Source organism: Cryptomeria japonica, chromosome 5 (assembly GCF_030272615.1).
Source record: "Cryptomeria japonica chromosome 5, Sugi_1.0, whole genome shotgun sequence".
NCBI lineage: Eukaryota > Viridiplantae > Streptophyta > Pinopsida > Cupressales > Cupressaceae > Cryptomeria > Cryptomeria japonica.
The window spans coordinates 66,379,245-66,392,435 of record NC_081409.1 but is presented as its reverse complement, the minus strand read 5'-3'; the positions used below and the strand labels follow the sequence as shown (position 1 = coordinate 66,392,435).

The following is a 13,191-nucleotide window of genomic DNA, read 5'->3' as shown; positions in this document are numbered from 1 at the left end:
AAAATCTGCCCCAAGATTTGCTTCCCAATAAATGTGCCTTAGTGTGAAAACGGGTATCTGATGAAGAAGGGTCATTACCGAGTCAAGTTTGCTTTTAAGTTTCCAGTTTTGAGCATGACCTTTTTTTACAGCATTGATAATTATTTGGGAATCACCTCAAGGATTAGACATCCATATCCAGCCTCCCCAGGATTGCCCTTGCAAGCACCGTCAAAGTTGAGATTGTACGCCCCAGGTTCCGGCCCCACCCATTTGATGCATTTTCTATTGTTGCAATTTGAGGATATTGTAATATTCGAGGGGATCAAACCACCCCAATTCATCTGCACTTCCTTGTCCCAAGTCGAGATATATTCAATTTTGCGTCCATAGGCTTTGAAGTTGACCAATTCAGATATCATTCTGTGTATTTTTCCAATGATCACCTCCACCGGGGTTGTCTTGTCTTCGAAGATTCTTCTGTTTCGTTCTTTCCAAATTTGCCAGACAATAGCGGAGGGGGTGGCAATCCATAAGGAGCCCCAGAGTGACTTGCAATTGGTGATGGGCCAGCTCATTATGTGGTCTTTGAAATTAGCACATGTCGCTGCTTGCCAATTCAAACAGGAACGTGCCCAATTCCAGCATTTCCTAGCGAAGGGGCATTGTAGAAGAAGGTGATCTGATGTCTCTTCCTCTGCCATGCATATAGTGAATTCATACAAATTAATAATTAGAATATGCTCATAAAATTTACATTCTTAATACATTAAGAATTGTTATATGGCAACCTAATCTTTAATCTTTCCTATTGCCCCTAAGAAGGATTGAATGTGGGTATGTTAGGTTAAGGCAGTATTAATACCTCCAGCGGTGGAATGGACCATGCTACATCAGACAAGGGCAATAGATAAGACCTGCGGTGGAATGGGCATGTTTTACATCATACAAAGGCACTATTTGTGAAGGATAGTTTCTAGCGCCCTAATATGGTTATTCCACATCCTTCATAGGGTTGAGGGTTAGGTTAGAGGTAGGGATTGGGGCTGAAATATAATAGTTATCAAATGTATTACAAATGCTAAATGTTCACTAGTTGCAATAACTGAATCTAAGCATAATAGTTATGATTGAAATATGTTGAACTTCCTAGTAAGAAGTATCATAAACCTTACTTAGTTAAAAGTAACCCTAGCACTAATTCATTATAATTATAATTCTAGGGCAAAATTTGGAAGGGGACATTACATGGCTGGATACGTCATTCATAAAAAACATATACACATATATTTAACACAATTTTCTAAGTTATTAGACGATATTTTCATTACTTCAAAAGCAATATAGACACATAATTACTACATAATTATAAGTTGATTTAACAATTTACCTCCTGCAAAAATAGTAGAGTTGCATTGTAAGATAAACCAAAAAAAAGGGTTGCTGAAATAGAAAAACATTTAATTTGTCTCTCATTTGGTCTAAGTTTTGTTTATACCAAATTTTTTTTTAAAAATTGCATGAATGGAGGTTTTTAAAATTAAATTTAGGAAATTTATGTCATTTTAAAATATCAAATCACATAGTATCTGACATGGTTGGAAAATTAAGGTTTTTTGGGCATGCATGGGTACAATATCTGATGTGTATCCAGACTATTGGATACGTATCCATACCGTATACGGGGATACGCATGCCCAAGGACGGACAGAGGAGTATCCGGCTACTCTAGTAACCATACACTGAATTCCTTACCTCACAATAATCAATGAATGAAATTTTGTTGTGGTGACAACCCAAAATAAGTAATAGAAGAGAAATGAGGGAGAATGAGGACCTACAGATAACACCAATAGACAGAATCAATAATGACTTCCTTCTTTACCTTCCGTTCTATGTACAGAAAAGCAATAATTATAGCCTACTTACGACATTAATTCTGGCCATACATATTCGCAGCATCTTACATGATCCTACCCACTACCAAAGAAAACATTGGTGCCTGAGAGTCAACATTTAAACAGTCAAAATTAGGAGTTTTGTGCTCCACCAACATCCTTAGATATACCGTCTTCTATGTTAAAGGTTAAGATGCCAATCGTTTCAAGAGTTCCAACTGTCTGATTCATAACACATCTTTTATTTTTTGTCTGTGGTTTTTAAACTTAATAACAATGCTCTTGCAAACAGAACAAGATTCACCTAAGCCAAGTTTCTCAACATTTAGGTATGTGACCAGTGCGAGTAGATTTCTCTTGATTTCAATTCAACATATTCACCATTCCCCCCTCCTCCATGCTAACAAATGCTAGTGTTCTAACTAAATCCCCTAGCTTTGCTATTATTACTGACATAAATGACAAAAAATGTCATTAATATCATGACTACTTGTTAAGGTCATCTTGAGATAACCAAAAAAATTCTAATTTTGGATGTATTTTGTGATTGCATCATGACACAAATTGATGCATTAATTTATATCATATGATGTACATTATATAAATCAATAAGAATGTGATATAAAGCATTGTTACTCAATGGCCAGATTTGTCTGAAAAGGTCCAAATTTCACAATCCCTATTGAAATTTCACAGCATTTTATTGAAATTTTTGGATTTCCAGATATTTGTGGCCTCTTGAACCAAATCAAATTTTTGAACTTGGTGATCATTATGCTGAAACTAGGTGAGGTTTGCGAGGAGTTGTGGATATGGAGTCCAAGTCAGGCTTGGCCAGTCTGCAGACGATATTCACGAGTTCCAGCAGACTTGCAATCATCGGCGAAAAAAAAAATTAACTTTAAATTTTCAAACAAAAACTGTTAGAAATTTTTTTTTTACCATAAATATATTTTTAGTTGCTGAGTTTTGCCAAAGTCTGCACCAATTTTTAGTGCTGAATCTGACTCCAAGGCAAAAAAAAACATGGCTTGCAGAGTCTGAGCATTGAAACTATGGAGGTACCTATGATATAAAGAGTATTAATCAATGTTAATATTATAACATATATAACTCAATCAATAAGACCAGAAATGCAATAAAAAAATGAAATCCCCCTCCAATGGACTGGCTCAATTTGAATTAGATGAGGCTCAAAGAAACTGGACATGCTGGGGTGGAAAGCCGTAGCACATCACAGTTTTAAAGGTGACTGTCTTTCAGTTTGCCACAGGCTTACAGATTCTTATAAATAACCTGGCTTGGGCTTATTTGATACTGCTAACTGCCAAGATGTCCTTGGAATCAAAGTATACACAACACAATAACTGAAATTTGAAACCTATCGCAGATTCTGACCTGCTTAAATAAGGGATCTACCTAGCCTGCTTCATTGGCAATTATGATTTATTGTTATAGACATTTATCACCTGCCAAGTCTATGCATCATTGGCAATTGCAGTTACTGTGAGAAATGTTTACAGACTTATGTAAACCTCCAACAGTGACCACGCAATATATCAATCTTGGGAATGTAATAAAGTAGCAGCAATCCTGGAAAGCTTGACCTTGTCTCTCGTTGTCTCATTAAACAACAGAACTGTTATATGGATTACCAAAGGCTTACAATAGCACTTAAAGATCTCATTAGGACATAAGAGTGATAAGTTAAAGACACGGGATAGGCATGGATTGGGCTCCCTTCTGTAGCTATACACTTCCTGTTTAACTGCATGGCTAAACAGGTATGAAGTGATGGAGATTATATGAAGGTTCTAGATGCCTTATATTTTATTTATATCCCTTAAAAGCAATTTCTTTTGGTCAGACAAATGACTGGCATTCACATCAACATTCCTTGCACAAGTATGAGATATGATGGAGAGAAGGATGGTAGAGGCTTATTTACAAAGGCAGGGAATATTTTAGTCCCAAGTTCCTCATTACTGCAAGATGACTCAAATCTTTACACTCAGTGGTTAACTACTTCTTTGCTTCTGTATCCTCAGCATTCTATTTGGAAGTTGATTCCTGATTTTTCTGTATGCACTCATCCTGAACTTGATGTGAGCAAAAGGAAGATTTCATTCTGTCACGTGTATGGTCTCTTTACTGTTGTTAGTTGGCAGGAGAGGACGGATGTTTAGACTCTAAAGTGCCAAAATTCCTTGTTCACTGTCAACCTTGACTCAGGTTTTTAGCTGTCATTTGCATCCCAGGATTACAAATTTGAATGATACAATTGAATATATTGGCTGATAATTGAATGAAATTTTTGCACTTGTTCTCTTTTTTCCATCCAATGTATCTTCCTACATTGACTCTGTGTTGGAACATGATTGCTCTCTCCCTCCTCTAATGAAATTGGCAACATTAAGCCAATCAATCAGGGCAGAACGCCCAGAATTATGAAAAGCAAATATAGTGAGATCAACGAGAAGCAGTTAGTGACAGAAATTCAGGGTTCTAATGAGGTTTTGTAGGATCTGGAAAAGACCACTACATATCTGGAGTAGGCAGTCAATCATAATGCTGATGTCCAGCTGAGCATACATAAGTTTCTATCCAATAATTTCAGGTCATTGGTATCAGCCAGATTTTCAGATGCATTGAAACAATCTGAAGGACGTAAAAACCCAAAATTATTTTCCCCTTCAGAAGTACCTGAAAAACTCAATTTTGAAGGGGCGTCTGAAATAAAATCCATGGATCAATGTAGCATGGACCCTTAATTTCAAAACCCTGCAGCTCTGTTATGGGAGGTCTAAATATGGTGATGGAGCCCTAGCCTACAGAATCATATGCCAATGTTGCTAATTTTGTGGAAGTGAGTGGCAGCTTATGCAGAGTGATGAGTATTGGAAATATAAGTTTAGGAATGGCTTAGATGCACTCATATCAAGACTCTTTTCTGTCTTATGATGTAATTAAAAACCTGGATTTTGGTGGTATCTTGCAATAGTTATGTTTACATAATTAGCATGAAGTTATGAATAGCCCGAAAAGTAGTGAAACTGTTTTTGGGATATACTGACCTACTTACAATGTTACAGTTATTTAACTTATTTTTAAACACTTTAATCTCATCTTGTAACTAACAGGCTCTGGAAATCTCCAGGTAAAATATATTTGAAATAATTGTATCATATACTGCTATTTTGCCTGTGTTACTAAAGAAAAAGAATCCAAAGAAAGAAAAGATTCTTGAAACAATTATATCACAAGATGGAAAATACTGATTGATAGCTTGCCTTCTTGAGTTCCTGCTCTTGCTGCTCCATTATTGTAAACACTCTCTCAATCCCTAGACTCACACCCACTGCAGGAACTTGCTTGCCACTGAACATTCCAACAAGATTGTCATAGCGTCCTCCAGCTGCAATCGAACCCACCTGCAGGAACAACATGTACAGATTACAAACAAGGGAAAACATAAGACCCAAACTGGTTTTCAAATTCATATGCTAACTACTAGACAATAATAAATACTGTCTAATATATACTATAATACATTTATGTTCAATATTAAACTTGAGAACATCTCCCAGGCATTGCAGGTGCAATAATTAACTTTTGCATGTCCAAATGCCCCCAACAGTTACATTTTGTGCAATTTTGCCTTCTTTTGTAGGCAGATATGGCATTAGTTGATGCCTTCAAAACTTGTCCCTCCCTAATGGTAAAAATTTACAAAACATATATTTTCTATACGTGTCTCCATGGTGCAATCTTCTCACTTTGGAGACAGCTTCCCAAGGAAGCACAACCACACAGCATATTGCGTTCCTAAACACAACACATTTTTGATGCAATATTCAGTGAACTATTTAATTATAAATCTCATACTCTGTAATGTAATGGTCTTATGTCTTTCAGAATTATATAGCTTATTATATCTTTAAAAGACACATTTTTAGTGTAATAGTGCCTTGTGCTTGCAGAAGCAGTGTACCACATTGTCTTCTATTTAAGGTCAAATAGTTAGCAAAGGAAATCTGTGCAGATAATTTATACGTATGAAAGATTAAATTGTTATAAAATAATTCCTTAAGGTACTTTAATGTTCCATTCCTGAAATTACATGAAAGATTCATAAAAACCTTTCAATAAGCATCAATTACAATTCAAATTCAAAGAGTAAAATTGCCCCCTCCTAAACGTCAATGAAGCTTCAGTTGCCTTCATATAGACTACAATTGACCAGTGAACCGAAAATTAGATTTGTCAGCAAGTTGGCTTTCCTGGACAATCAAATGATTCAAAGATTTCCTAGGCTATGGAAGCATACATGCTCATTATATATGTTAAGAAGACACCCAAAATGAACACAATGGGAATTTAAATGACTGAAAGAAAATAAGATTTATTCGCAAGTCATTAATTCTGAAGAGATTTCAGATTATCAGGCAAAACCTCTCATTGTTGTATTTGGTCAGCAATTGAATGCCTATGCTAATAAGGGGCATTTTATAAAAGCCACTCTCCTCTTTAAAATGCTCTAGTCTACTCCAACATATGCTGGATCAAGTATTGAACTACTCTGACATCTCAGGCATGATATAGCGAAATTGGACCTAGTAGGTACTTGAACTTATAATTTGACATATATACATTCATAAGGAAGTACCAAGTCTGAACACTTTACACTCATTTTTTCAAGATATCAATTTGAATTGTTTTAACAAAACTTACCATGCATCTACAGGATTTAGATCAGACAAGTTAATCAATTTTATGGGAAAAACATAATATTGCAACTTGTTCCACGCTCAAGATTCTTAAAAAAAAATTAATCAAGATAAAATCCCTGTTCAGTCTAATAGCAGGACCACATTAGGTTGTGAAAAGAGCATGAAAAATAGAATTGATGAGACTGGGTAAATTTAAATCAATCTGCAAAAGTAATATAGCTCTAATATTCTCCCCACTAATGGGCCAGTTGCTAATTCTTTTAAGCATAAAGCTGTGTCTTCAAACCCACCCAAGGAAGGGTATTATAAAAACTGTAATCCATGCCAGGCTGTTGCAGGGGGGTTATATATTGTTCCCCTTCAATCCTTTTCATCTGAGGTGACACTTTTATTTGTGTATCAAGTCTAACAATGAAGCAAAAGCTCTGGCAATTTCAGAAGGCCACAAGATGGTCACTTTCTAGGATTGTGAAAAGCTGGAAATTGAAGGGAACTCCTTGATTGTTATATTAAGGTTTGCTTAGTAACCAATGAACAATTGGAGGTTAAGCAATATTACATTGGAATCTTGCCTGATTTCTCAAAGGTTTGATGTAGCTTACTTTAAACACTGTTACTATGGAGGGTTACAAAGTGGTCACTCAACTTGCAAATGCCAACATTGATCATCTCCCATTTTTGGCAAAAAGCAGCAAGCATCTTGATGATTGAGACATAATGACATTACATAACGAAGATTCCCCCTCCCACCCCCCTTTATTTCATTTATTACATCTAACTTTAGATTCCCCACATTGTTTGAATCATAGAAGCAAAAGAATGGCAAACCAAAAATATAAGATTTTTTTTTAAATCAAGATTCAAACAGGAAAAAATTGTATTTAAAAAAAAACATAAAAAAGCATAGAATGGGGAGAAAGGCTTCTTGTTTTTGAAACTCCTTGTTTTTTAAATTTGAAGGCATTTCAATAGCATTATAGCACAGAGATATAGAGAGGAATTAAAATTCAGATTTCATCCCATCAATTGGAGAAATATAAAAGTTGTCACTTATGTTCATATCATACTTAAAAAACTTGAATTTGACAATAACTCAATAGGCCCAAAAACTTTAAAAACTCAAGACTCGGCAAAAACTTGGGGAAAGCTCAACCTCTAAATACATATCAATTTCTATGCTGAAAGCTAAGTTGTTGATTCTAGTATGAAGTCAGGTATAGGTTTGGGAATGGAGACCCCAATAGGGTTGAGGGGTAGCACCCCTCATAGGGGTCTAGGGGTAATGCCCCCACCAAGGCTGAGGTGCAGTGCCCTTGTGGGGGTCTAGGGGCAACACACCCCTCGCAAGCACCAAGCCCAAATTAAAGCCTTTGAAAACACAAAAACCTTGATCATGCATGTCATTTTCACAATTTAATTTTTAATTTTTTTTCCCTTTAGGGCACTCCCTCAATTGATTTGCAAGCAAGGGAACAACAAAACTGAAAGCCAACACCTATAGATTTGCATCCCACACATACCCTAAATCACCAGTCACATGTTGAAAATGCTTAAAACAGTTATTATTTTTAGTTGTAGGTAAATAAAAGAATCTATAGCAACTTGGCGTTTTTTTCTCAGAAATGGCAAATTTTGTCAGTTAATCACAAGTTTTAGCATGTAAAATCATTGCATCATTAAAAAACACGACGACAACTTTTATGGCGAGCAACTCACCAAGCTTGCTAGCTCATAAGTACTCGCAAGTTTTGCAACTATGATTCATATCACCAATTACATTGCATTGCATAACACATGTCATAATGCATATTAATAATAAGTAGATATTAATAGTTCTCAAATTTTCAAATACAATACAATAAAGGGTTGCAGGTCCTAATAATGAAGCTCCTAGGTCAAAGCCTCTCCTAAGTCATTCAGCCCATAGTTTAAAAACTTGAACTCAACAATAACACATCTGACCCAAAAAAAAATTAAAAAAACTTTGTAGTCAACAAAAACTCAAGGAAAACTCTGCAAATTTATCGAACATATAAAATACATTATTTTTATAATACTCTAAAGATATAATGTCTTATTATGAGGCGAATATGTGTTAAGTAGCAGCAGATCAGCTATGCAACAGAGCATTGGGGCAAATGCGCATTCTTTTTATGGGGTGTTGAAATGTGCATACGGCGATGAGGACAATCTAAATGGCTTTTGAAAGCATTAGACCAAGAATTTGTTGGTTAGCGGCAGATTGCTATGCAACAGAGCATTGGGGCAAACTCACATTTTTTTTGTGGGGTGTTGAAATGTGCGAACGGTGATAAGGACAATCTAAATGGCTTTTGAAAGCATTCCACACCAAGAATTCATTGGTGCAGCAAGGTAAGTGCTCTGATTCTGATCAATTTTTTGACCCTCTTGGGGCAGAGGCAGATGCTATGCAAAACATCAGATTGAAGAAACACATACTTATTCTGGTGGGGGATGAATCAGTATAAGACAATCTTTAACTAATTCAAACTTTACTAATTACAATGAGACAATCACAAACATCCACACAAGTAAAAGACACAAGATTTACCTAGAAACCCTTTCAGGAGAATACCATGACAAATAGTTGCTTGGATCTACCGTCCAAATCCAGCTTCAGCAAAATGAAATCTTCTTTACAAAGCGTTGTAGGCATCAACCCACAAGAGACACCAATCCCCTAAAACTGGGCACCAACCCAGCAACAGACACCAATCTCTTTCAATGAGAGGCACCAACCTCCAAAGAAATAATACAATAATTGTATGAAACTACTTCTTGGAACAGCTCTAATTCTCCTCCTCAAATCTGCTCTAAAAATACTTCTTTAAATCTGCTTATAATCTTCAATCTGCAATAATTTGCTTTAAGTTCTGATCATAAATCTTCAATATAATATTCAACAAGTGCTCATAAATCTGCCATATACTTTGACTTTTACTCACAAATCTGCTCTAAAAATTGGAAAGATATTCAATAGTTTCTTGAATTTTGAACCATCAAATTTCCTCCCTTTATACTCCACCAAGTGCCTCTTCACCAAAGAGAGGCATCTATTCCAAGAGGTCGGCCATGTTTATAAATAATATTTTTATTTTATTCTCCCAGTGCAATTTCTCCCCTTCTAGTGGCAATTTCTCCCCACATGGTTCCTCAATCTTTTACGGCCTATGAGAATAAAGCAAATCCCTTTCACATTTGCAGTACCTATTGCATAGAGCAGATCAAGCAAGCAAACCCTAACCCCTCTCCCATTTTGTTGGTCCCAGTCCCAAGTGATACTTTCCCCCAAGCATCAGATTCAAACTTGAATCCTGCCCCCCACCCTCCATCCTCTAGTAATATCGTGATCTCTGTGGATGATTTTAAATTGGTCTTTGCACATGAGCCCGTTAATTTTCACATTTCAAACTCCTGCATTAACACTACCTCTACTAATGTTGGGAGTCAATCCCTGTGTTGGTTCCCAAATCAACAGATTCTGAGTTCTAAAGAAATTGCCACTAACTTATCAAAAAACTCAGAATGGGACTTGGCCACCAAACAAGACTCGGTTCAAAACTGAGGTCTTCTACACTTTAGACTCTGCAAAACCTAGGTGGGTTTCCCTATACAGTGTTCAAATAATCTTCGACCCTCTAGACCTGTGACACTGTAGAACAAAGCAGATTTCTCAATGAAAATATACCAAAGAAATGGAGATAAACATTTGGTTATGGCTTCAACTTTGGTTCATGTCATTCTTGCATACATTGAGAATGATTCTAAAATTAACAACTACTCCTAATGCAGAAAAGTAAAACGCAGAAATATAAAAGGTGAAATAAGAATGATCTTAAATGGGTAGTATGATCAGTGCTTATCCTATGGGAAACAGAGTCTATCTGCAAGTTAACACCAAACAACACGGTGATATCTCATTGTTACAGCAACATTCAAATATCCCATGCTTGACACAAAATATTTAAGTGATTACTTCTGGTTCCCTCACCCCTCCCAATAAATATGTTGTAATGATTTTCAAACAGAATTTAATTCATTCATTAAAAATGAAACTGATCAAGAAAACATACATTCCTTTCTTAAGAGAAGACAAATCATAACATCATTAACACTACAATTCATACAACATGAACGCAAAAGAATGGGAGCAAACTGAAAGTGATCTCTTTTATTGATTTTCAAAAGATATGATATACATCATTTGAGGATCGCTCCACAAAAACTTGCAAGAAAAACACTATATTATATTACTCCAACTCCTAATACATACTACCACCGATTTCATAATCCTTACTACTTGGCCTTGATTTCCCTTTTATAGAACAAGGGAGCAAAAACAAGCTTCAGGCCTAGTAAGACACTTGTCAAAAATCTATTGCCTATGAGCTAGATTATGCCCTAAGGCATCATTACAATGCATATTTCAAAAACTCCCAGATGTCATAAATGAAGGCGGCAGAGAAGACAACTTCTGGAGGCTAGAGCGGCAGGCTTGATGTGACTGGTGGAGGGGCGTTCTTCTGCAGCATCTTCTGTGAAGGTCAACTTGTACTTAGGCGCTAGATCTGTTAGGTACGTTGGGGGCTGATGAGTGAAAAATGTGTGCTCAAATCACCCCATCCCAAGTAGGAAACCTGTCCAAAAAGTAGGAGGTGCAAAATTGGAAATGATTCGGACTAGTCCTCCTCCTCAGGCTGATCCTCCTCTAAAGAACAGTACTCCTTATGCAGAGTGTCAATCTCATCAACCGGCCAAGCAAAACTTCTTAAACCTTGCAACTTACTCATTGCCTCTTTTGTACTGTGAGCTAGCAAAATTGCGGCCTCCAAGGTGAACTTATGATGGAAGCGACTTCCATGACTTTGTCAATAATTAAATGATATGTGTCACCTTGGGTAGGGTCCTTAGCCAATGAATCCAAAACTGTATTGATAGCATCTTGGAATCCCTGCTTCCATACATCCAAATCTTTAATCTTTCCTTCTCCTATCAAAATAGTGGGAATATCCCACTTTTGAAGTCCTTGGAAGAAGTCAATCATGCAAATCAATGCCTTCTTCTCTTCCTCAATGTAAGGCAAGTCCTTTATAAATTATAATTTTTCCAAGTTGTCCCCACAATTTGGGGTGCATTTGGCACATTCTTAACTGCCAATAGGACCTCTTTTAGGATTTGACTCTTAGGCAGCCAAGTAATCTTAATAGGTTGAAAGAATAAAATAATCTCATCCAATTGGCTGAGGAGATGTGACATCAAAGAATAAGAGGTATGCACCTTATTCAATTTTTCAATGACCTTGTTAGAAACCTGCAAAATTGAAGACTTTCTAATCTCAAAATAATTCTTCTCAACCTCATCCTTCGCCCTTTGAAGGTCCTCTTTTAATTTCTCAAAATCTCCAGGCTTAGGTCCTATTAGGGTCCCAATGTCTCTCTTGGCCAGCTCCTTTGTTAATCTTAAATTTTCAATAAATAATTTATTATGATCATGAGTAAGGACCACCTGCTTGTTTCTCAAAATTTCATAGTTTTTCTCATCTTCCTCTGCTGCCAGCTTTGCAAAACGTGCAGCGTGATAAGTGATTGTTGCTGCCTCAACAAATGAGGTGTCCGCCAGGGTTCTGATTACTGCATCCCCAACCTTTTGCTCGACCCCATATAATACAACAGGCTTATTGGTCCTAGGAGCCCTTGACCAAAGTGCAAAAGCATTTACACTTGGATTAACTCCCGACCCATGCTCACCAAATTCTTGGGCATAGATTGGGTCCCTTTGCTTCATAACCTGGTCCAGCAAGAAGATTTTCTCTAAATCTCGCCTCGGGATGAGCATTATATCACTTTTTTCTTACCAACTCTCTTCCTTATTCTAGGGTGCACCTAATGTTGTTCTTGTCAAAAATTTGGAGCTCTTCCTCAGACAGATCTTTCAATTTCTCCCTCATCCAAAATGATTTGAATTCAGGGGTGTTTACAAAAGCATCATCTGTCATAAATTGCATTGAAGCAATTATTCTTTCATCTTTTGCCTCCTCCAATGGAATGGTGCTTGGGATGAGAGACCTATCAAGGTCTACAAGTACCTCAACTGCTTCATCGTCCCGGAAGGTGCCCCTTGGTGGAGAAGGAGGCCCAACATTTTCATCAAATTCAAGCTCAATGACTTCTAAAAAATCAGAGAGCTTTGCTTTTCCCTTTTCCACCTTCCTTGCAGGCGGCTCTTGTTGTGGAGAGGGTTGTGAAGGGACATCCTGAGAAGACTCCTCAGCAAGGGGTACTTTTCCTTTCGATTTTGAAGGCTCATATGCTGGCCTCTCCTCCAATTCTCTTCAGCCTGTCCACCCTCTCTTCTCCTCTTCTCTGAAGCAAGAATGTCATTGTAGTGCAACACCTTGCTCATCATTCTAGCAAGGTCATTTTGGATATTGGAATAAAACCCTTGGAAGCTAGGGTCCTTTTCTTTTCTTTCCCTTTCCAAACTTAGAATAAAATTCCATTTTCCTCTTCTCTGTATAGTCTCTGCAGGGCTAACATTTCTGATCAAATCTTCCCTTTCGTTGA

General features: G+C 36.9%; 1 protein-coding gene across 1 annotated transcript in view; it reads right to left on the bottom strand.

Moving 5' to 3' along the window:
* The window catches only part of LOC131032784 (histidine--tRNA ligase, cytoplasmic), an 84,890-nt gene that overhangs the window by 12,133 nt on the left and 59,566 nt on the right, over positions 1-13,191 (bottom strand). Inside the window, exon 8 of the mRNA XM_057963835.2 lies at positions 5,163-5,308. Within this exon, the coding sequence (XP_057819818.2) occupies positions 5,163-5,308 (146 nt within the window). The remainder of the gene's footprint in view (positions 1-5,162; positions 5,309-13,191) is intronic.